We start from the raw sequence: 25,690 nt of genomic DNA on the forward strand, positions 1-25,690 counted from the left end.
TTTTTTTTTAAGTTTTTAAGAAAAAAAACTATGGCTCAAGGAGTTAAGGATTTCAAGAAGTAAGCAGGTAGAGAAGTGCAACCAATTCTGTAGTGTTGAATGAGGATCAGGTATCCAAAACGTGGGGTTATTCAAGGGAGTATAGGGAAATATATGAAATGGGAAGTATGTTTTACACTTGACCACGTAGGCAGGAAATGCGTCAGACCTGAGTTTTGGCACAGGAAAATAACTGCTTTTTACAAAATTTTTATAAGGGGATCATGGACTTGTACAAAGTTTTCTGTATAAGAATATTCATCTCAATGTTGCTCATAGCAGTAAAAGTTTGAAACAATCTAGTGCCGTGTTAGAAGGGATTGGTTCAGTAAGTAAAATAATATTAAATGAAAATTTTAAGATAAGACCAAGATGTGCATGTATTAAATGGAAGAGCATTTAGAAATGTAAATGCCCCTCGGCACAGGGAAACATTTAGGGCACACACCCCAAAATACAGAGTTGTGTTTTATTTAATTGTGTTTTCAATGAACATGAGCAACATGAGTAAGTTCTTTGGGTTTGTTTTGGGGTTTGTTTGTTTTTTGTTGTTTTTAGTTTTTTTAATCCTCACCCCAGGATTTTTTCCCATTGATTTTTAGAGAGAGTGGAAGAGAGAAGGAAAGGCAGAGAGAGAGATTGATATGAGAGAAATACATCAATTGGTTGCCTCCTGTATGCGCCCTGACCAGGGCCTGAGCCGGCGAGGAGCCTGCAACCAAGGTACATGCCCTTGACTGGAATCGAACCCGGACCCTTTGGTCTGCAGTCAGATGCTCTATTCACTGAGCCAAACTGGCTAGAGCAGTTCTTTGAGGGTTTATTTTTATTTATTTTTTTTAAGAAACAAACAGGTGGACTTGGTTGAAGAGAGGGAGAAAGAAATGGGAAGAAAACTTATCACTGGGAGAAAGGAAAAGAATTTATTCCACTCAGACCCTACTGGATCCCAAAATTGGGTCTGGCTTGGAGGTCAAAGCACAATGACCTGCTTGATTTAAAATCATGAATTTTTGGAAAAGATTATTCTTGCACTTAGTTTAAAAAAAATACCAAGTCCATACAAAGCGTTTATTTCCTACCCATGGTCCCGATTTTCCTTCCCCAGAGCAACCACTGTTACCAATTTCTCCAGTTCTAATTATAAATATGTATGTGACTTTTAAACATAAATATAACATACATATCTCTCATACTATACCTAGCATTTCTTCCAAAAAAAATTTTTTTAAGACCTGACTAGTTTGGCTCAGTGGATAGAGCATCAGCCTGCAGACTGAAAGGTCCCAGGTTCGATTCCAGTCAAGGGCATGTACCTTGGTTGCAGGCACATCCCCAGTAGGAGGGTGTGCAGGAGGCAGCTGATCGGTGTTTCTAACTCTCTATTCCTCTCCCTTCCTCTATGTAAAAAATCAATAAAGTATATTTTTTTAAAAAAAATTTTTTAAGATAAGTTTTTGTTGATTTTTTTTTTAGATAGGAAGGTAGAGAGAGAGAAACTTCATAAATTGGCTGCCTCCTGCACACCCTCCATCAAGGATCAAGCCTGCAACCCGGGTATGTGCCCCGACTGGAAATCGAACCCGTGACCTCTTGGTTCATGGATCGACACTCAACCACTGAGCCACACAGGCTGGTCTCTTCCAATTTTCTTGGAGATTACTCCACCTCAGTACCTAGAAGTCTCTATGTTCTTTTTTTATAGCTCATGGTATTCCATAGTTGGGATATCATGACAATGTATTGTATTCATTCTTTACTGATGGGCATTTAGTTTACCATCACAGGTCAAACTGTAATATCCTTTCTATATCTACAGTCTGTGAGTGCATATCAAATGGACAGTGTAAAGTTCATTTTGGCATAGATAATAATGACCTAACCTAGATTTGAAAGTCTGCCTAGAATCTGTGATTGCTTCATATCCCTGTAAGCTTTGAGAAATATGAGAACATAAATCTTTTACTTAAAAGAGTTTTGAAAATTGGAAATGAAAGCACAAGAGCTGATTCTGGGTGCACTAAGGGTTGAGTTCCATTGCAAGTGAGATCATGAGCTTTGAAAAGGACAAACCCCTCTGATGCAGATATACTCTGGTCTGTCATGAGTGTCCTTAGCTCAAAAACAATCGCTCTTCCTCATCAATGTGTGCCTCAACATGGCCTGCTTTTTCTGTCTGTATATTTACCTCTTCTGTGTTCTTGTGTCTGTCCCTCCACTACTTGCCCCTATCTTTTCTAGTAGGGCGGCATAGCATGAAGGGAACAGGCTGACATTGAAGACTTGAGTTTACATGACTCTGTGACACTTAAGACAAGATGTCAGCCTGTTTTCCCATTTGTACAGTGGTAAGACCCAGTGGCGGGTTCCTTGTTGAATTAGTGACATGTGTAGAGAGCACCTAGCATAGTGCCTAGCACATAGAGCTAATAAACGGTGGCTACTATTCTTCTGTTTTCTGCCTTTTTCCTTCTTAAATTCATGCTTCCCTTTGCTCTCCTAATTTCCCCAAATACCTAAGAGAAACCACAGTGTTTTTATTTTTTTTTCCCCTTTTTAAAACTTTATTTTTTTCTTTTTTTTTTCTCTTTTCTTTTCACGGTGTTTTTAAAAATATTTCAGGCATTGATAAATATCAGTGAAGATTCTTTCATTGCAGGTATCAAACTCCTGGCTTAATAAGTAAAAGGAAACTACCCTAAAAAATAGTCTGTTAAAACAGTAAAGGGAATCTTTTAGTTCATATAACTGAGTAGAAATAAACCTAGTTTAGGTGAAGCTTTATTCAGTGACTTAATGTCACCAAGGCCCTGCCCTGTCTCTGCTCTGGCATTCAAAGTGTCTGGTTTCACAGGTAACCTCCGACAGCTTCCTGCTCTCCCTTTATAGCCAGAAGTTAGTGTGTGTTATATCTACTTTATTTTTGCTTTGTTGCCCCAAATGCAAAGCAATGCATGAATCATGTGCCTCAATTCATAGGACATGATTATTATCACTCAGCACAAGAACTCATTTTGTTTTTATTATCAATTAAGTTTTTCCTTCCTTAGTCTCCATTGTCCTCAGTCCCATAGGCACCCACTCTTACTTTTATAACAGGTGCCCTTGTTATGCCTGCACCCTTCTAAAACAATGTTATTTTATGAATATGCAATTTAAATTTATACAAATAGTCCCGTGTGATAAATTTTGCTGCTTCCTGCCTTTCTCACTTTTCTTAAATTTATCCATGATGCTGTATGTACATCCTATGTGTTGCTTCTTATCTCTGCCTAGTATTCCACACTGTACATCCATCTAATTTTACATATCTGCCCCCTAGAGGTGGATATCTAGATTGACTCTAATTCCTTACTGCCACTAGAAAGGCTGTAGTCTACTGTGAACTGCCTGTTCATCTCTGCTCATCATTCAATGACATTTCTTTTTTTTTTTGACATTTCCATTTTTTTTTTGTTATAGATAATAACCTCTTATCTGTTTTAGATGTGTCAGATATTTTAGACTTTAGACTGTTACCTGTCTTTTAACTGTGTCAATGGCATCCTTTACTAAACAGAAAACCTTACTTTTTAATGGTTTAATCAATCTACTTTTTGTCTACATTTATGTTTTGAAGGATTTGTTATGAAATATTTGCCTAGCCCTAGGTTGCAAAGCTATGCCCTACATTTTCTTCTATTGGCTTTATAGTTTTGCCTTTCAGTTTTTCACTTATGATCCAGCTCTTGTCCACCTTTGTATGTTGTATAATAATTATATAGGGATCCAGCTTTACTTTTCTTCATTTAGTGAGGCAATTTTCCCAGCCCTATCTAGTAAGTCAGTACTTCTCCCATTCATTTTTGTTTGTTTTTATTTTGTTTTTGTTTATTTCTGTGCCAGTATCAATGTTTTTCAGTACTGCTAGGGTCCAACCCCAGCAGGTCCAGGGGTCCCCAAAGGTGTGGACGGAGTCGGCAAAGAAGGAATGACACGGAGACAGCATTCAGTTGATCAACAGCCTAGCCAGGATCTCTAGCCAAGTTCTGGTTAGGATCTCCAGCCAAGTTCTGTCTAGGATCTCCAGCCAAGTTCTGTGTCTAGGTTCTCTAGCCATGTTCTCTCGCTAGGTTCTCCGTCTAGGTTCTCCAGCCAAGTTCTGTCACCAGGTTCTCTAGCCAGGTTCTCCAGCCAGGTTCTATCCAGGTTCTCCTGCCATGTTCTGTTGCCATGTTCTCTCGCCAGGTTCTGTTGCCATGTTCTCGCGCTAGGTTTTCCAGCCAGGTTCTGTCCAGGTTCTCCTGCCAGGTTCTGTAGCCAGGTTCTGTCCAGGATCTTTTGCCATGTTCTCTCACTAGGTTCTGTCTCTAGGTTCTGTCTCCAGTTTCTGTCCAGGATCTTTTGCCATGTTCTCTCCAGCGAAGTTCTTCTGTCTCTAGGTTCTGTGTAGGTTCTGTGTCTAGGTTCTGTGTCCTGTTGTCTTGTTACATCTGTATTTATACCAGTTGATTCCAATCCTATCAATCTCTATTCCAAAGGTGTCGGGAGCCGGTCCATGCTTGCTGTTTCAAGGGACCTGGCATATATGGCATACTGTTCTTAATATGTTTGCTCACCTTCTTGGCACTATGTGTTTTAACCAAGGTCTCTGAGAAAGGTTGTTTTCCCCAGGTAGGGATTTTCCCCTGAAGTTAGGGAGGGAATAAAACCCCTCAACTAAGTGCCAGGCGGGTAATTAATCCCTTTAACTACGAACAATCATGCTTAAACTACATAATCTTTTCTCCCTGGAATGGAGATAAGAAACGCCCTAACCTTTGTAATAGAGATTGATAGGATTGAATCAACTGGTATAAATACAGTTGTAACAAGACAGAAACACTCAGAACTTCAGACACAGAACTCAGAACACAGAACTCAGGAGACAGAATTCAGAAGACAGAACCTACACGGAGCCTAGAGACAGAAGAACTTCGCTGGCGAGAGCATGCCAGAGGATCCTGGACGGGGACTGGCCTCGGAGCCTAGAGACAGAGCCTAGCGGGAGAACATGGCAAGGGATCCTGGACTGAACCTGACTACAGAGATTGGCAGGAGAACCTGACTGGAACCTGGACACTGAACCTGACTGGAGAGCCTGGACAGAACCTGGCTGGAGAACCTAGCGAGGGAACATGGCTACAGAACCTCGCTGGAGATCCGAAGCAGAACCTCTCTGGAGATCCAGACCAGAACTTGGCTGGAGATCCTGGCTAGAGATCCTGGCTAGGCTGCTGATCAACTGAACGCTGTCTCCGTGTCATTCCTTCTTCGCCGACTCCGTCCACACCTTTGGGGAACCCCTGGACCCGCTGGGGCAGGACCCCGGCATCTGGCGCCCGAACAGGGACCCCTAGGTAAGCGCCCCGCACTCGGGACGGATCGGACTCCACCGTAGGAAGAGGGTGGATAGTCTTCGCCGACTCCGTCCACACCTTTGGGAACCCCTGGAACAGGATTCCCTTAGGTAAGCCGCCCCATTGAGAACCTCCACACTCGGGATGGATAGGACTCCACCATAGGAAGAGGGTGGATAGTCTTTGCCGACTCCATCCACACCTTTGGGAACCCCTGGAACAGGATTCCCATAGGTAAGCCCCCCCCCCCCATTGAGAACCCCCACATTCGGGACGGATAGGACTCCACCAGGGTGCTGCAAACCCCCCTACAGAGGATAAGTAGGGTAAGAAGGTGGATAGTACAGAACTTAGATTGAGAAGATGTGCCATACTGAGTCCAAAGAAAGAAGACTCTGTATTGATTCTTAGATTGAGATGTGCCATACTGAGTCCAAAGAAAGAAGACTCTGTATTGATCTTTAGATTAAGAAGATGTGCCATACTGAGTCCAAAGAAAGAAGACTCTGTATTGATCCTTAGATTGAGAAGATGTGCCATACTGAGTCCAAAGAAAGAAGACTCTGTATTGATCTTTAGATTAAGAAGATGTGCCATACTGAGTCTAAAGAAAAAAGACTCTGTATTGATCTTTTAACATATGTGCTTGCTAGCAGAGGAATTAAGGTTACTCCCAGTCAGACAGAACGTTTTATACAAGAAGTATGTCCATGCTTTTCTGAGGAAGGAAAGGTAAATGTAATGGCATGGGAGAAGGTAGGCCCAAGGAGCCTTATCCTTAACCCCACTGCAGCCTTTCCACCCCGGGAAAGTGCAGGATTGGCAAGCTCTCCCTGGGGTGATAGATCAGGACTCAGGTAATAGGAGAAAGCGCCAATCCTACTCTTAAAATGGATACAAGAGAGCGTTTGAGGTTTTTCTTTTTAATGCCTGCTTTTAAAAAATAAAAAAGGGGGAATTTGTCGGGAGCCGGTCCATGCTTGCTGTTTCAAGGGACCTGGCATATATGGCATACTGTTCTTAATATGTTTGCTCACCTTCTTGGCACTATGTGTTTTAACCAAGGTCTCTGAGAAAGGTTGTTTTCCCCAGGTAGGGATTTTCCCCTGAAGTTAGGGAGGGAATAAAACCCCTCAACTAAGTGCCAGGCGGGTAATTAATCCCTTTAACTACGAACAATCATGCTTAAACTACATAATCTTTTCTCCCTGGAATGGAGATAAGAAACGCCCTAACCTTTGTAATAGAGATTGATAGGATTGAATCAACTGGTATAAATACAGTTGTAACAAGACAGAAACACTCAGAACTTCAGACACAGAACTCAGAACACAGAACTCAGGAGACAGAATTCAGAAGACAGAACCTACACGGAGCCTAGAGACAGAAGAACTTCGCTGGCGAGAGCATGCCAGAGGATCCTGGACGGGGACTGGCCTCGGAGCCTAGAGACAGAGCCTAGCGGGAGAACATGGCAAGGGATCCTGGACTGAACCTGACTACAGAGATTGGCAGGAGAACCTGACTGGAACCTGGACACTGAACCTGACTGGAGAGCCTGGACAGAACCTGGCTGGAGAACCTAGCGAGGGAACATGGCTACAGAACCTCGCTGGAGATCCGAAGCAGAACCTCTCTGGAGATCCAGACCAGAACTTGGCTGGAGATCCTGGCTAGAGATCCTGGCTAGGCTGCTGATCAACTGAACGCTGTCTCCGTGTCATTCCTTCTTCGCCGACTCCGTCCACACCTTTGGGGAACCCCTGGACCCGCTGGGGCAGGACCCCGGCACAAAGGTTAGGGCGTTTCTTATCTCCATTCCAGGGAGTAAAGATTATGTAGCTTAAGCATGATTGTTCGTAGTTAAAGTGATTAATTACCTGCCTGGCACTTAGTTAAGGGGTTTTATTCCCTCCCTAACTTCAGGGGAAAATCCCTACCTGGGGAAACAACCTTTCTCAGAGAGGTGATCTTGGTTAAAACACATAGTGCCAAGAAGGTGAGCAAACATATTAAGAACAGTATGCCATATATGCCAGGTCCCTTGAAACAGCAAGGATGGACCGCTCCCGGCACAGTACTATAGGTTTATAGTATGCCTTAATACAGAAGTTCCCCCTTATCTGTGATTTTGCTTTTTGCATTTTTAGTTACCCATGGGCAACCGCTAGTCCAAAAATATTAGATGGGAAAAATCCAGAAATAAACAGTTCATACCTTTTAAATTACAGACCATTCTGAGTAATATGAAATCTCTCACTGTCCGCTCTGTCCCACCCAGGGATGTGAATCATCCTTTTGTCCAGCATCTCCATGCTACCTGTGTGCACTACCTGCCCATTAGTCACTTATCTGTCTCGGTTATCAGACTGACTATCAAGGCATTGCAGTGCTTGTGTTCATGTCACCCTTATTTTACTTAATAGTGGCCCCAAAGCTCAAGAGTAGTGATGCCGGCAATTCAGATATGCCAAGGAGAAGCCTTAGAGTACTTCTGTTGGGTGGAAATTCATACATCTATAGGACAAGACATAGCATATATAGGGTGAAGTGCTGTCGGCCGTTTCAGACATCTACCGAGGGTCTTGGAACACTTACCCCTTTGGGATAAAGGGGGGACTTATATCTAGTGAGGAGAGTCTCCCTCTTTGCTCTTCTATGTTGACTGCTAATTTTGGATTTTTATCCCTTTTTATATTTTAGAATAAAATTTTCAAATTTTATTAAAAATCAAGCTGAAATATATATTATATTTCATTTGTAGGATAGTTTAGGAAGATAAGTGTAATCTATACTCATTTGTGGAAATTCAAATCCTTTTTTATGTCTTTCAATACAGCTTTTATGAGTAGTATATTTCCCATGGTTTTTGCTGATATCAAGGAATGCTGTTGTTTTTGGAAGTTGAGTTTGCATTCAGTAACTTTTTAAAAAATATATGTTTTTATTGATTTCAGAGAGAGAAAGAGAAGCATCAATGAGAGAGAATTGTAAATAGGCTGTCTCACGCCCCCTGCTGGGGATCAAGGCGCAAACCAGGCATGTGCCCTGACCGGAATCAAACTGTGACCTTCTGGTTCATTGGTCCATGCTCAACCACGGAGACACACCAGCCTGGCTGTATCCAGCAATTTTGTTAAACTCTCTTATTCTATAACTAGTCTGATTATTTTCTTAACTTTTCCATGGAAATATTCATATAACTTACAATAATGACAGTTGAATTTCCTCTCCCAATTCTTTCACTTTTTATGTTTTAGAGCATTAGACTGCTTCCTTGATACTGTGTTAGACAGTAGTGGTGAAAGTGGCATCTTTGTTCCTTATGATAATGGAAAAATGTATATAAATTTTCTTCATTAAGTGTAGTGTTTATTCTAGATTTTTGTTATATAATTTTATGAAGTTAAGACAGTTTTCTATCCCTAATCTTATGGGAATGTTATAAATATGAATTGAATTACATTAGGTGATTTCCCATAACACCCGGATATTATCAACACTTGCAGAAAATTTCTTAGAAATGTATTCATAAAACATTTTTTATTCTTATCATCTCTGTGGTATCTGTTTTCCTATTGATTTATTTACATGCATCTTTTTCTTAATCAGTCTTGCCAGACGTTTATTCTTACTAACTTTTCAAGGAACCATTAATTTTTCTGGGTGCATATATGTTTATTGTGGCTATATATTTTGATCTATTTTTTAACCATTATATAATGTCCCTCATTTTTCTTTATGATGTGTTTTGTCCTAATATTAAATTTTATATATCAGCTATGTATATCGTGAATAAGAGTCCATTATATGAACATATCACATTTTTATTTACCCATTCATCAGCTGATAGGCATTTGGGCTCTTACCACTTTTTGAATACAGTGGTGGGTAAAAGTAGGTTTACAGTTTAAGTTACACAAACAGTTTATTATTGTATTATTATTTATTATTGTATTATTTACTTGTATTGCAACTGTAAACCTACTTTTATTTGTATTATAAATAATGCTGCTATGAACATTTGTGTACAAGTTTTTATGTCAATGTATGTTTCTTGGCTATATACCTAGGAGTGGAATTGCTGGATCTCTGTGGTAACTTAAACCATTTTTACATTCCCACCAATGTACTCTTTTCCTTTTTTTAAAAAATTACAGCTGGTAGGTATAAAGTGATATCACATTCCTTTTGATTTGTATTTCCCTAATGATTGATGGTATTGAACCATCTTTTCATGTGCTTGTTAAATACTTACTACATTAAGTGTAATTTCCTTATATTAGTATAAGTATAAAAGTACTTCTTTCAGGAGAATTTTTAAAGAGACTCTTTGTGCTCTAAACTTTCTAAGGCCTTGTATATCTAAACGTATCGTCTTTGATTCCTCACATTTAAGTAATAATTTATCTGGCTATAATAGTCTCTAAGTTATTTTTCTTCATCACTTAGAAAATAAACTTCATTGTTGTTGTTGTCTCCAGCGTTTGTGTCAGGGAAAACTAATGCCAATCTATTTCTTATTCTTCTGTGGACAGCTTGTCTCTTCTCTCTAGAAGCTTTTCCAATTTTGTTTTGTCTTTAATTTTTCTAAATTTCATTATAATGTGTCAAAGTTTTGCATTTACCATACTTATTCTGTGTGGTGCTCCATGAGACCTTTGAATTGGAGTCCTTTTATCTTAAATTTTTGTAAGTTCTTTACTTATGATTGCTTTAAACATTCTCTTCCCTAAGCCCATTTTCTCTCTTCCTGGGACTCGTATTTATAGGTATTGACATTATTATTATTTGTTATATGTTCATATTTTCCATCTCTTTCCAGTGCCTTCTGGAAAAGTTGCTTGAACAGATCTAGATCATTACTCATCTTTCAGCTGTGTAGCCATTCTTGTGTTTATCCAAGCTATTGGTTTTGTTCAACTAGTACATATTTCCTACCCAGTATTTCTATTTGGTTCTGTATAACTTCTTGTTCCCTATTATTATCCTCTTATCTCTGTGAGGATCTTTATTATGCTCAAGTTCTTGATCTGTCTTGTTCCATTCTGGTTTGTCTAATACAGTTTGTTCCATTACTGTCTCTTATTATGACTTTACTGTCTCTTATTGTGACTGTCTCTTATTGCGACTATCTCTTATTGTGACTGATTATTTTCACCTATGAGCTTGTTTTTTCCTGGGCAGTTTTCTTAGCTGATGATGTACACTAAGGGGAGAGGCCAAGGTCTCTAGCAAAAGAGAGCATTTCCCACAGTGAGATCCCAGGCATCAGAGTCAAACCTTGAACCCAACTGTGTTTTCTTCTAACTTGTTCACAGTAGCTTATCTCTCTGTGTTTGGTGATGTTGTATTATATATCCCTACACTTTGGAACTTTAGCTATGGACATTCTTCGAGACCTGGATTTAAAGTGTTTTCCTCTGAAGAGTATTTGAGTTTGCTTCTTCCAGGCTCCTGGGAACATTACCAACCCAGGACCACTTCAAACTAAATGTTTAGCTAAAGATTTCGGGGCCACAGCAATAAGACGAATTTCACCACATATGCATTGCTGGTGGTTTAGAACTCCCTTAGTCCTAGCTGGTTTAGCTAAGTGGATAGAGGATCGGCCTGTGGACTGAAGGGTCCCAGGTTCAGTTCCAATCAAGGGCACCTGCCTGGGTTGCAGCTCTATCCCCAGTAGGGGGCCTGCAGGAGGCAGCCAGTCAATGATTCTATCTCATCATTGATGTTTCTGTCTCTCTCCCTTCCTCTCTGAAATCAATAAAAATACATTTAAAAAAAAAAACACAAAACTGTAGAAGATTCCCTACCTGCCACCCACCCTGAGCTGAGGTTGATTCAGAGAAGCCTCTTCTTGGTGAGGTAAGGGATATTGTTTTTTCATTCCCAGTAATGAGGTCAATTATTGGGCATTCTATCATTTTGCAGGAGTTTATGATCTGACCTCCCACTATGCTAGTCTGAGGCTTTCTTTCCTTCTGACTGCAAATGAAAATCCAGACTCAAGGCCACTGGGAATCAGCAGATATCCTCAAAGCAAATGCTTTTCGTGCTCTCTGACCCATTCCCACTCTCTGATCTCCCGTTACTCTGGCTTCCTTTACTTTGTCAGCTCAGTCATGCTTTGAAAAAGTATTTTTGTGTATTGGCTAAAATTTTTCCAGCACTCTGTGATTATTTTGTTGTTGTTTTGTGGGGGTTTTTTGTTTTTAATTTAAATTCTTTGTTGTTTAAAGTATATGATATTTTATATATTGAGATTTTTCTGTACATCTAATCTCCCATAATGTCAAAAACAAAAGTCCTATATGTTTTTTGTGTAAAGATAATTACATCTGTAAACAGGTAATATGTAAGTATTAATGTAATTAATATAAAACTAGAATTGATCATTAATATATAAATACTTAATAGTGCTATATTAGCTGTATATTCACTATATCCGATTCAGAAGTCAGACTGTCCCATATGTCCCCTCCAGGGCATCAGGTGTCCTGATGAAGAACACGAGTTCCATAGGGAGGAGTGGTTGACAATGGTAATTTCATTTACTAAAATGGGACTCTTTCTGTGTCAGTTTCACCAGAAACCCCAAAGGCTGAGAACAAAACAGTAGGTGCCAAGTCCGTCCACACTCTAAAGGGAGGAGGAGCTAGAAACTGGGAAGCACCAGTTCCACACTGGGAAGGATTAGCTCGGCCGCCACCTCCAGGCTATATAAGAGTATGCTGGACATTTCCCTTCTCACGCTGGGGAGGGTGGGGGTGCTCCCTCTGCACCTCATGCCAAATGAGTGGGGGGCACTTCAAGAGGACCATTTGGAGAGTTTGATGCATCCTGTGGAGTTTGAGGGACACAGGAACTGGTGTCTGATTCCCAACAGTCTAAAGACAAATGGTAGGTGACTAGCTCCTTGAGAAGACAGAAGAAGAGAGAAGGCTGCCTTCAGAACAGCTTGCACTCTCAGTGCTCATGAGTTCTTGTGGCCTGATGTGGTTCTCAAGAAAGGGAGCAGATTTGATCAGTTTAAGAAGGAATCCACCCAAGGAAACACCTTGGAGGGGTGAAATGACCTTGGAGGGGAAGCTGCCGGAAACTAAGGGGCTGGGACAGGAATCCTAAGTAACCAGAGAAGGCATGGCCTACAAGGGAACAACAGGAGAGAGATCCCCAGTGATGGAGAAACTGGAGAACCAGGAGAAAGCACCTATGAGAAAAGCATCAGCATTGGGAATACTACTCCCAGAGGACACGGGCACACTTTACAGCTCTACCAATCAGTAAGAGCGTCCCTCTTTCTTGCCTGGCTATCAAAGGACAGCAGCTAGCAAGTGAGATGGTAGTGTATGAGACTAGAACTGACAATGACTGTCAACTCCTTTCTCGTTTAGATTTCCAGGCTGGAGGAGGGGAGACATTTTAAATTAACTGATATTTGGAGTTTTAATAGGATACTGGATGAGACTTGTCAATACCTAGAAAAAGAGATGATTTTAAAAATGATGATAGCTCTTTAACCTGTTTGTTACTGAAAATAGACTGGGAAAGCTATCCATTTCATCCAGACATAAGAACAAATTATTACAGAAGGTTCATAGGGACACTCGTGAGAAAATAAAGTTGCTTTCTGTTTATACATCACAAGTCTAGCTTGTTCCACAAGCAGGTTGCATGTGAAGAGTAGAAGAGCAGATCAGGAAGATGGAGAGGTTGGCCATGTCCTCCGTCCTGCCCAGTTTTCTTCCCCTGGCAGCCAGCCTCAGCTAACAATGGGGAGACATTTTATGGCTGAGGTTTAGAGTTTCACTGTTACACAGACTGGAATTTTTTAAAACCAAAGAAAAAACGGCTAATTGTCCTGTTATTTCCCGGAAAAGCTGCATGAACCACCCACGATTTCATGCTGGAGAGAAAAAAAAGAAAAAAAGCAGCCAGGCTAAGAAGAGTAAATTGCTCTCTGTTAGCATCTAGCAAGTCCAGCTTGTTTGTCAATAGTCACATTTACTTGTGAGTATTATAATGTACTGCAATTTATATGCTACAGGATGTTATCAATAAGGTTAAGACCTTTAAATAGCAGCAACTATGATGTAATGGGAAGTACCCATGGAAATCCTGTAAACCATAGAGATTGAGTGATTATCTTGCTGAAAAGTTTTTACAAGAATTGTCAAACTTCAGGATTAATTCTACGAAGCAGGCAAGTGTTTCTCATTTGCTGTCCTCCTCTGTGATGACAAGGGGCTGTTAGGAGTATGCTGCTGTGTGGTCTGAAGACTGCTTTTTGGCAGCCAGCATTCATTCCCACATCCTTCTGTGCTACTCTCTGTGTCATACAGAATTACGGAAACTACATTTCCCAGACATCTTTGCCTTCAAGGTTGTGGGTGTGATTTCATTTCTGCCAGTGTATTCATGTGAGATTTCATAGGTGGGAGAAAAAAGTGGCATGACTTTTTCTCTGGCCACACCTAGCAAAATGTAGGCCACGGTAGACTTAAAATTCTGCTGTACTCACCAGGTGACCTCCTTTCAGCCCCCATTTCAGTACTTGGGGGCAACTCTGATCAGCAGTGGGGGTTCCCTGCATTTTTCTGATCTGGGTAACAGCAGAAACCTCCTAGTATTCTGAACTTCTGAATGTTAATGGCAACTCCCCTAATTCCTGCAGTCCTTCTGAGAGTGCATAAGCACCTCAGTGCCCTGCACTCAATTTTTTCAGTTTGAAAGGCCTACAATGGTTTCTATTTCTGACTAAGCTGCCTGCTGATAGTTTGAAATAAGTGGACATACTTAATGAGTCCCTTTAAGTTAGAAGTAATTTTCTAAATTTATAAGTGAGGTATTAACTGCCTTTTTAAAAGAAACTCATGTAATGAAGAGAGAAATTTGAAAATGGATGTTTAGAAATGTTTATCACCATGTGATTTTGTTGCCCAAAGTAATGTGTTAAACCGAGATTTTCAAAATAATGAAACACACTGAATTATACATTGTTTTCAATAAAATAAACAGTAATAGTTGTTCTTTACTAAGAAAAATTAGGACTTTTTTTACTGTTAATAAAATGAAAATGTTTTCAAAATATTGTTCATTTTTAAAAACCACTTTTATTTCTGTTTTGTGTATGTTTTAAATGCATACACTACATTGGCTCAGTAGTACATGTATGTGATTTAAAAAAAGATACAAAGACTATGGCAGAGGCACAAGATGTTTACTGCTATCAATACATACAATCAAAAAAGTTTAGAAATCAGTGCTTTAGATGAATAGTGATGTACAGAGACTTGACTTGGGGTGGTGAACACACAATACAGTGTATAGAGGATGTGTTCTAGAATTGTGCACCTGAAACGTGTATAATTTTGTTAATCAGTGTCACCCCAATAAACCCCATAAAAAATGAAAATAAATGTTTTTTAAAAGACATGCTAGACATGGTTATGGTAATAGGTAATTGGGCCAGTACAATTATCATATGGTTCAGAACAAAGTGATCTTGGGATCCTGGGATGCCCAGTACGAAAATATAGAGCAACCCACTAAGATGGCTTTTGATATAAAAACAAAACAGCCCGCCCTAACCGGTTTGGCTCAGTGAATAGAGCGTCGGCCTGTGGACCCAAGGTTGCAGGCTCCTTCCCAGCCCGGGCCCTGGTCAGGGCTCGTGCAGGAGGCAACCAATCAATGTGTTTCTCTCACATTGATGTTTCTGTCTCTCCCTCTCTCTTCCACTCTCTCTAAAAATCCATGGAAAAATATCCTTGGGTGAGGATTAACAATAAATAAATAGCCCTAACCTGTTTGGCTCAGTGGATAGTGTCGGCCTGCGGACTGAAGGGTTCCAGGTTCGATTCTGGTCAAGGGCATGTACCTTGGTTACGGGCACATCCCCAGTAGGGGGTGTGCAGGAGGTAGCTGATCAATGTTTCTCTCTCATCGATGTTTCTAACTCTCTATTCCTCTCCCTTCCTCTCTGTAAAAAAATAAATAAGAACACAATAAATAAATATAAACAAAAATAAACAAGAAGAAAACAACAAAAGCCCTTATTTCTAAAGAACAAAGGCATAGCCCAAGCTGGTTTGACTGTGGAAAGAGCATCAGCCTGGGGAATGAAGGGTCCCATGTTTGATTCCTCTGTTGCAGGCTCAATTCCTGTCCCTGGTTGGAGTGTGTACGAAGGCAACCAACTGATGTCTCTCTCTCTCTCTCTCTCTCTCTCTCTCTCTCTCCCCCACTCTCTCTAAAAATCAATGGGAAAATATCCTCAGGTGAGGATTAAAAAAAATAACAAAGGCATAAAATGAGCTGCCATAATAGAGTAAAACACACACACACACACACACACACACACACACACACACACACACGATAACCAGTGCCCAGACAAGAGTCAGTTCACAGACCTGAAAGCCCATCAATGAAGGAGGGAACCCAGAAAACCCTTGAAAAGGGCCCTAAGATGCCATCACATGTAAGTAATGTAGCAATCTTCTGGCCTTCCTCGATGGGATCCGCTACCATTTGCCAAGGATGGCTGTGCACTATAGAGGAAGAACCTGAGGATTACTGAACATTGGCTCTGAGCTACAGTTAATCCATGGATTAACTTTTACTATGGCCCACTGGTCAGAATGAGCACTAATGTGGGTCATGTGAAAGAAAAGAAGAAATCAGCACTTTTATCTATAGTATCACAGTTGATGGGAATGAGTGCCTACAGATGTATACTCTCAGATACACCCTCTTTGATTAGTCCTGGCTTTTTCCCACCAAAATTTCCCCCAAATATCCATTTGCAAGGCCAGTCACTGCTGTAGTTGCAGCATTAAGACTGGACTCTAGGGGGTCTGTCCACACAGTTTCACTTGGCATAGAAAACTTGTCCCCAAACAACTCATTACCCTCAGAGACCTTGAAGGACAAAATAATGGTGGCCTCACAGTGGCTGGGGAATGGGAGGAGGGTGTCTCTACTTAAAAGTGTGGGTTTTACCCCACCCCAACACTTGCACACATGTAAGCTGAAGATGCCTTCACATTATTTTGGTCTCTACAAAAATGTCACCTTATCAGTTAGGATCTCCCTGAAGACATGATAAAGCAGCAGGTCCCAAATCCCTGCCCCTAGCTTTAGTGTCCTCCACAGCAATCAACATTTGACAAATTTTATGTTTTATTTCTTGTCTGTCCACCCTTCTAGAATGGAAGCTTCATGAGTATAGGACATTTTACCTGCTCTGCTTGCCCCAGATCTAGTCCAGTGTCACTGTGTCAACCTTGCAAGCTGTAGTGACTGCCTGGTGGTGGTTTCACTGGACTAGATCTGGGGCAGAATTTAGGGTGAAGTTCTTGGCTGTGTAGCTTCCAAGCCTGATATCTAGCCATACCAAGAAATTCTGAGAATCACCCAGAAATTTTTTAATGAAAATTCCTTTTCTGCTATAAAACTTTAACTTTGAAAAAAGGGGGGGACTGCGAGCAAGCTTTTTCGTTCTCTGGACCATGCCCATGCCTTTCCCTCTCTTCTTTCCCCAGGTAAGGTCTATCTCTTTTTCCTAAGCACCAAGGGCCGCCTTTTTTTTTTTTTTTTTTAACCTCGGTGACTTTCTAAATACATTTTCTCTTATAATTTCAAAAAAGAAAATAGGTTTTGGCCGCTTCCCGCTGCGTCAGCAAGTGTGGCTGACGGGGAGGTGGGGGTGGGGCGGGGGGCAGCGGGGGGGCAAAAAAAAAAGGTTTTGAGTTAAGATTGTGTGGGGTCAAACAGCAGCTTCGCCAATGATCAGTCGGCTAAATCATGAAACTGCTCTGAGATTTGTAAGTTGGTAAAATCAGAGTACTACCTCATAGGATTGTGGTGAGATCAAATGAAACATTACCTGTAAAATGCCCTGGGACATAGCTCGCACACTTGCAACCAGAAGTGTTTTGACAAATAGTGTTGTGTTTAACTGGCTGCTAACACTTAAGTTATGGCATTTCATAAAAATTCTAGATTTATAACTTCTCTTTAAAAAATCAAGCTCTGTACTCACTTCGGCAGCACATATACTAAAATCGGAATAATACAGAGATTAGCATGGCCCCTGAGCAAGGATGACACGCAAATTTGAGAAGTGTTCCATATTTTAAAGAAAAAAAAAACAACAATAAAATTTTAAAAAAATCAGCAGCACTGGCATGACATTCCTACTTTGCAACAATCAGATTGTGTTGAATTGTCTTCAGCGGTTCTCAACCTGTGGGTCGCGACCCCTTTGGGGGTTGAACGACCCTTTCACAGGGATCGCCTAAGACCATCGGAAAGCACATATATAATTACATATTGTTTTTGTGATTAATCACTATGCTTTAATTGTGTTCAATTTGTAACAATGAAATTGGGCGTCACCACAACATGAGGAACTGTATTAAAGGGTCGCGGCATTAGGAAGGTTGAGAACACTGGCTAGCTAGCTCCTTTGGAGGAGGTCAGAATTCACGGCCTGATTCAATCTATTAACTGCCTGGTTCCAGCTGTAGAATTTGAATGCATAGCCCTGTACTAGGAATTTAAAGATTTCTAAAGCTGCAAAACTTAAAACTTCGGCTAAATTGTCTCTAAGAAACTTTTCAGACTGATTTGTTTTCTGATTGCTGCGCAGTAATCAAAACATAGTGGAATTATTTCTAAACAACTGCCATTTTGTTATCTTTAATGTTTCTTTGGATTGACTGGGTTTAGGTGGGCAGTTCTCTGCTCCATATGATGTTGATTGAGACAGTAGTCATCTGGTGCCTCTAGATTGGGACATGCAAGATGGCTCAGTCACATAGTGGGTCATTAGTGCTGTCAGCTGAGGCTAAGCTGGGCGTCTTAGTACTTCCTCACCTGCCTTGAGGCTTTCCCAGCATGGTAACTAGATAAGAAGTGGGAAGTGAAAGTTGCTGGTTTCAAGGCCTGGGATTCCATAGAAGTCCCAGAATGTCACTTCTGCTACATTCTATTGGTCAAAGCTAGTCACAAGGCTTGCCTGAGATTCAAAAGGGGGAGGGATGCATGGGATGGGAAATAAGCATTTCCTGTTGATATAAGGAACAACACACACACTTTTGGGAGGGTGGCATCTATGGCGGCTCGTGACTACATAAGAGCTAACTTTTTTTTATTATTAAATATTTTTATTGATATCAGAGATGGAGAGGGAGAGATAGAAACATCAACGATGAGAGAGAATCATTGATTAACTGCCTCCTGCATGCCCCCTACTGGGGATTAAGCCCAAAACCTAGGCGTGTGCCCTGATGGGGTTGGAAATTGAACCCATGACCTCCTGGTTCATAGGTGGATGCTCAGCCACTGAGCCACACTGGCTGGGCTAGAGGTAACTTTTTTAAAAAAATTATTTTTAGGGCTAACATTTTGATTATCTACTTTTAGTGTGAGGATGGCTTAGGATGGAGGAAGTGTCTCTTGGTAGCACAGTAAAAAGGAATTCAAAATTATTTCTTATTGCCCAGCCAGTGTGGCTCAGTGTTAACCTATGAACAGGGAGGTCACGGTTCAATTCCCGGTCAAGGCACATGCCTGGGTTGTCGGCTTGGTCCCCAGTGTGGTGCTTGCAGGAGGCAATCAATGATTCTCTCTCATCATTGGTGTTTCTCTCTCCCTCTCTTCCTCTCTGAAGTCAATAAAAATATATTTTAAAAAAATTACTGATTGCCTCAACAAATTTATATTTAGGATAAATGATAGCATTCTCCCTAACCTCTCCTGCATGCATATTTGCCTTTTAAAATCAGAAACTTGTGAATTACAGGTTGATAAAATGAATATTTTATGTGCTTAACAGGGAGAGTCATTCATTCATATTGTCACACCAGTTTCCTCGTCTATTAATCCTGCAAGTGTCAGGATTGCAGCCAAAATAGGAAAGGGACCCTGACAGGGACCTGGGGAGCCCTGGTCGAGTGGGCATTTCTGGCCTGAAGAGTGGCATCTTGGTTCATGCGGGGATGATGGAGCTGGCCCATGGGTAACCTGCTGTAAGTAAATAAAGCCACAGAGGTCATCCAGAGGAGCCCGCAGAGGTGCAGTGAGTCACTCTAACCTCGCCACATGGCCTGCGAGGGCCTGGCCTAAACTTCCCTAAGAAACTTGAGGCCCGCAAGGTAAACAGGAGATTAATACAACGGCTAAGTTTCAGGCAGAAAGAGTAACACGGTGGGGAAGAAAACCATCAGTCCAGACACCTGGGGCGGAGGGTGAGAGGGAGCCGTGAGCGATGAAGCTGAAACAAGGCTCGGTTCAGGCCGGTCCCGGGGTCGGGACACGCAGAGGCCGCGGGGAGCCGCTGGATTGTGGCCAAGGGCTAGCGACCGCCGTGTCCCAGAGAAGCGGCTTGTCCGAGTTACGCAGTGAGCGACAGACCCAGGAGAATGAACTCACTCCCGGCCATTTCTAGGTAACACATTCCTAATGCTCCCCAACCGCCCATGTCTATCCCGGAACCGCCAAACCGGAAGACCAGGCACACATCCCAAGCCGCCACGGGCCCTGCGGAAATGGCCTCAGCCCTTCACCCGGAAACAGACAGTGACCGCGGCTCGCGCCACCTAACGGTCGGCCAGACGCGAAGTCAGTCTGGGAAGCCTTGGAACCGGAAGGGGCCGGCTGTTTCCGGTACGGACCCCACGGAGCAGAGGCTAAAAGGGCGATTCACGGAGACTCGGCCAGTGTGTCCTGCGCGCCCGGCTCCGCAACGCCGCAAGTCTGCTTCTGCGCAGGCGCGGGGACCACCCCGCGGGAAACGCGTCTGCCCGGCCGTGCGCGCGCCCGTTCTCCGCTGGGCGCGACGGTGCCGTTTGGAGGGTAAAGCCTTTGGAGCTGTAACGCAGCCTTTTGTTCTCTTAACTACAACTCCCGGCATGCCTCGGCCCTCATAGTGATGCTAGATGCGGTCTCCCAGGATAGGCTCAAACGGAACATCAGGGAGGATGACGTACGAAAGGAAAAAAAATTGAATACGTTGTTTCAGGCCGTCGTTCACAGAAGCCCCAGTGGCCTAATGGATAAGGCATTGGCCTCCTAAGCCAGGGATTGTGGGTTCGAGTCCCATCTGGGGTGGTGAGGCTTTTTTGTTTTTTCTTTGTTAAGCAACTGTAGTGAAATACGCTAACTTAGCTTTACTTTCTATAAATAAGACATGTATGTGTGGTTCCCCTAGGTGTTAGGTTACAGTTTACGAGAGTCAGCATACTCCATTTTCCTCCTCCGATTTTGGGAAGTCAATACGTTGAATTTTGTTGTCCCCGCTAGAGATAATGTCTTCTCAGCTTGTTCTGTTTCAAATCAACACCCATTCGCGCCAGGCTCTCTCTCTCTCGAGGCTGGAAAGGTCGGTTAAGCGAACGGCATCTCCGATGGCGCAGTCAGGAGGGCCTTCCTTCGGCCCGGCCCGGCCGCGGCTCGGCTTTCCGCTGCTTTCCCCTTAACGCCTCAGGGCGCGCTCGGCGTTCGACTCGTGAGGCTCCGCAGAGGGGAAGTGAGCCCTTCCACTGCTGAGCCGTCGAGGAGAGGAGCAGGCTGGGTTCGACCGTACCATTCAGCGGCGGGGCTGGGGGTGAAGGGGTCGTGGGGCACCGGGCTCCGAGGAGGAACATGGCGGCGCTCGGGCCGCCGGCGCGCACCCTGCGAGGTCTTCTGCGGGAGTTGCGCTACATGAGCGCCGGCACCGGCCGACCCTATCGCGACACCGAAGCCTATCGGTACCTCGTGAAGGCTTTCCGAGCACATCGGGTACGGAGGCCCGTGTCCGCGTGCTCCAGCGTCCCTTCCCCGGGGTGGGAGGGAGCGCCGGGCCTGAGCGCCCGCGTTTCTGAGGCCGACCCTCCCCCCAGCGCCGGTTCCGGCCCAAAAGGCCCCGCTCCACCTGTCTAGGCTCGGGTCCACGGCCTCAGCCCCGAGGCTGGCCCGGACCACGCGGGCGCAGTCACCGGGGTGGAGCCGGCCCGAGGGTTCCACTGGCCGCCCTTTGCAGAACGAAGGAGAGAGTCAGGGAAAGAGAAGAGGTGGACGCCCTGGGGCGGGTGGGGGCCGCCGCCGCCGCATCTCTTCATTTCCTGCCCTTTCCCCGGGGAGGCGACTCTCAGAAGCAAGTTTTGAGGCAGAAAGAGAAACTGTAATAGGACAAGAAGTATTGGGAGCTTCCTGAGGATCGGGAACTGTTTACCTGACGTTGTATCCCCTGCACCGAACAGGTGGCGCCTCGCAGGACGGAACCAGGAACTTGTAATGAGGTTGCACTGTCAGTCATGACATGAGCGCCATGTGTGTCCAGATACATGTTGTCCTTCTGTAGCTGATAAGTAGGAACATATGGGAAGACATACTTGAGAAATCGCTTTGTGAAATCCACACTCCATATCACCCTTGGGCAAGAGCGATGAAAGATACTTTGATTTTTCAAGTGGGGCAGCTGAGACTCGGGGACAGTGACCCTCCCAAGGACACGTATGAGAACTAAAATGTAGGTTCCCTACTTCCCAAACGAGAGTCCATTAATGAACGCCTTTGAAGTCAGGGTCTGGCTTGGGGAGAGATTGCAGCCTATCTCAGAAATAATAAATCAGAGCGTCAGTTTGGCTCTATGGAAGGAAACTTGCCGTCCTTTGAACAATGTGGGAAACGAGATCATTACCCTAAATATTGAATTTCTGGGCCAGGGAAGTTAGAATGCAAAATGTCAGAACTAACATTTAGCTAATTGTTCAAAGGTCATAATATTAGGAACCGACAAGAGGATCATTGATCTGCTGCCTCCTGCACCCACTGTGATGGAGCCTGCAACCCCTAACCCGGCATGTGCTCTGACCTCCTGGCTCATAGGTCCACGCTCAACCACTGACCCATGCCGGCCGGGCTCTTTTGGTCTCTCTCCTGATTCATTCACTGTTATGTTCTTTTTGTTTTTAACCCTCACCTGAGGATTGATTTTTTAAAAAGAGTGGAAGGATGGGAGGCAGGGCGTTGGAGAGAGCGAATGATCAGTGTGAGAGAGATACATTAACCAGTTGCCTCCTGATGATTGAACCTGTAGCCCAGGTACATGCCCTTCCCTGGGAATCGAACTCGGAAACCTTCTCTATGAGGGCCAACACTGTCCACTGAAACACACTGGCAAGGCATACTGTTACATTTTGATTGACCCTGTCTTCAGACTCCTTATGATTAAGGCCAAAACAAGGTCAGTATTCTCTTGTCCTATACCAGCGGTTCTCAACCTGTGGGTCGCGACCCTTTTGGGGGGTCCAACGACCCTTTCACAGGGGTCGCCTAAGGCCATCGGAAAACACATAATTACATATGGTTTTTGTGATTAATCACTATGCTTTAATTATGTTCAATTTGTAACAATGAAATGAAAATACATCCTGCATATCAGATATTTACATGACGATTCATAACAGTAGCAACATTACAGGTATGAAGTAGCAACGAAAGTAATTTTATGGTTGGGGGTCACCACAACATGAGGAACTGTATTAAAGGGTCGCGGCATTAGGAAGGTTGAGAACCACTGTCCTATGCTAACAGAATTCTTGTTTCAAATCCTATCAATTTAGGTTTAAACACGTGGGTATTACCATTTGTTGATGTTTGACATGGTATTAATCTCAAATTTTTAATTATAAAAAAAATTTTTTTAATTGATTGCCCTGGCCAGTGTGGCTCAGTTGGTTGGAGTGTCAGCCCGTGCACCGTAAGGTCTCGGGTTTGATTCCCAGCCAGGACACATACCTAGGTTGAGGGTTCAATCCCCAGTCACGGCAGATACGGGAGGCAACTGATCAATCTCTCTCTTTCACATTGATGTTTCTCTCTCCTTCCCACTCAAAAAAAAAAAAAATTAAGTTTATTGAAGCAGATGAATTTTGCCTTTTTGAGCAGCTTATGAGTGGCATTTTCCCATATGTGATCTGCAGATCTTAAGCCACACTCTAGTTTTCAGATTCCAACCCTAGGTATTTAAATAAAAGTTAAAGAAAGGGGATTCTGTAGGCAGTGGTGCCAGAGATTAACGGACATTGGACAGGGCTCCTTAAGTCATTTGAGGCTATGCACACATCTCCATCTCTACCTTCCTGCCCCTTTCTCACAACCTCAAAACTAGTCAAATAAAGAACAGCGAAATAATTTCCTTCAGCTGGAAATTATGAAGAAGAAGAAACAGGGTTTAGAGAACTTCAGAATGGCTATGAAGTCTCCAGCTTCTTAAGGTTATCAAAATCCAGATTTTTCAGGTGGATAAGTAAATTGTGAGAGTGAGTACAAGTAATATGAATACGTGCATATTTTATATGCAAAACCATTTTGTTACTATTGAGGACAAAGCTATTATTTTACAGACAAAATAAGTTTTAAGTTTTCATTGAAATGAAAGGCATATTCCACATTAACCAAAGTCCACAGTCATAAGAAGCAGCCCTTCATTGGTTTGAAGGGGAGAAAGTTGTACATTATATTTCTGAAGTGATATTAATGATCATGACCTGATTATAATTACCCACCTCTGCCATTAACCAACCACCCAGCCTCTCTGGGCTTTAGTTTTCTTATTTGTAAAATGAGAGAATTGAAACTAGATGACTTTCTTCTAAAATGTGCAATCACTCAATGAAACATCCCAGTGAAACTTTGTAAAACTCTTTTTTTTCTCCCCACCTTTAAAAAGAAGTTTTATTTGTTGATTTTAGAAAGAGAGAGAGACAGAAATCAGTTTGTTTTTCCACTTATGCAGTCATTGCTTGCTTCTTGTATATGCTGACGGCATGGAACCCGACACGTTGGCCTATTCGGGACGTTGCTCTACCCAACTGAGCCACCTGGTGTAAAACTTGCCAGTGAACTGGAGGTCAGCTTTCCTAATCATCACAAGTATAGAGTTCCTCTATATATCTATTAAGTATACACAAATACAGGTTTCTATTTCCTCTCTGCAATTTTCCTTCATTCTAGAGAATGTTTATTATATCTTACTCTTTGACCTTTAGCTGGGCTGTTGATAAAATATCTGACTTTGCTACTTCTCTAGGTCACCAGTGAGAAGCTGTGCAGAGCCCAACATGAGCTTCATTTCCAAGCTGCCACCTATCTCTGCCTGCTCCGTAGCATCCGGGAACATGTGGCCCTTCATCAGGAATTTCATGGGAAGGGTGAGCGCTCCGTGGAGGAGGCAGCTGGCTTAGTGGGTCTCAAGTTGCCCCATCAGCCCGGAGGGAAGGGCTGGGAGCCATGAAAATGAAGAGATTCCTTGGATGCTGCCTTCATACAAGAATTTAATTATTTCTATCGATATATATTTATCATTAAATTTTATTTAAAGTTTAGTGTTTTTCTCTGTAATTTTGTTGTCCAAGTGTTTCTTTTTTTAAGTCTTTTTTTATTTCAAGAAAAACGATCTTAAATATAATGATGTTACATGCAATAAACATTAATATTTCAAGAATAAAAGGATTTTAAGTTTAATAATATTACCAACACTGTACTAACATAGTATGGTATCACAAAAGTTGTAGGAAATATTAAAAATCTGCAAATAACAGGATTACTTCTAGAATATCCCCCCCCCCCCCGGCTCTCTATTTTTTTTTAATTCTTTATTGTTTAAAGTATTACATGAGTCTCTTTTTTTCCTTCATTGACCTCTCCCCCACCAGCACCTCCCCCAAGCACAAGCCCTCACCCCCACTATTGTCTGTGTCCATTGGTTTTGCTCATATGTATGCATGCAAGTCCTTTGGTTGATCTCTTACCCCATCACCCCCGCCTTCCCTCATAGGTTGTACAGTCTGTTCCATGCTTCTATGACTCTGGTTCTAATTTTGTTCATCAGTTTATGTTGTTCATTATATTCCACAACTGAGTGAGATTGTATGATATTTATATTTCTCCAACTTGTTTATTTTGCTTAGCATGATTTCTTTTAAAGTCTATTTTGTCGGATATAAGTATTGCTACCCCAGCTTTTTTTCTTTTCCATTTGCATGGAAAATTTTTTCCCATCTCTTCACTTTCATCTTGTGTGTGTCTTTTGTTTTGAGGTGGGTCTCTTGTAGACAGCATATAGTTGGGTCATGTTTTGTTTTTTTTATCCATTCAGCTACCCAAAAGCTTTTGATTGGGGCATTTAATCCATTTACATGTAGGGTTGTTATTGAGAGGTACTTATTTATATCCATTTTAATTCTGTATGGCTAGGTTTCTCTCTGTTTCTCCTC

The 25,690-nt window shown here is 42.4% G+C and overlaps 2 protein-coding genes and 2 non-coding genes across 4 annotated transcripts in view; all 4 read left to right on the forward strand.

Annotated features, from left to right (window-relative positions):
* UBN2 (ubinuclein 2) overlaps positions 1-14,693 on the forward strand; it is a 105,361-nt gene extending 90,668 nt beyond the window's left edge. Inside the window, exon 15 of the mRNA XM_059711926.1 lies at positions 12,001-14,693. Coding sequence (XP_059567909.1) covers positions 12,001-12,039 — 39 coding nt within the window. The 3' untranslated portion in view covers positions 12,040-14,693. The remainder of the gene's footprint in view (positions 1-12,000) is intronic.
* Positions 14,694-17,458: 2,765 nt separating this feature from the next.
* Positions 17,459-17,562, forward strand: LOC132211556 (U6 spliceosomal RNA). Its single transcript, XR_009447472.1, has one exon. It is a non-coding gene; the product is annotated as a U6 spliceosomal RNA (small nuclear RNA).
* A 2,902-nt stretch (positions 17,563-20,464) lies between these two features.
* TRNAR-CCU (transfer RNA arginine (anticodon CCU)) lies at positions 20,465-20,537 on the forward strand. Its single transcript has one exon. It is a non-coding gene; the product is annotated as a tRNA-Arg (tRNA).
* Positions 20,538-21,003: 466 nt separating this feature from the next.
* On the forward strand, positions 21,004-24,799 carry FMC1 (formation of mitochondrial complex V assembly factor 1 homolog). The gene is made up of 2 exons (XM_059711945.1): positions 21,004-21,209; positions 24,505-24,799. Exons 1-2 carry the CDS (start codon positions 21,072-21,074, stop codon positions 24,706-24,708), a joined length of 342 nt encoding a protein of 113 aa, XP_059567928.1. The 5' UTR covers positions 21,004-21,071; the 3' UTR covers positions 24,709-24,799.
* The last annotated feature ends 891 nt before the right edge of the window (positions 24,800-25,690 follow it).

The sequence above is a fragment of the Myotis daubentonii genome, chromosome 10 (genome assembly GCF_963259705.1).
Source record: "Myotis daubentonii chromosome 10, mMyoDau2.1, whole genome shotgun sequence".
NCBI lineage: Eukaryota > Metazoa > Chordata > Mammalia > Chiroptera > Vespertilionidae > Myotis > Myotis daubentonii.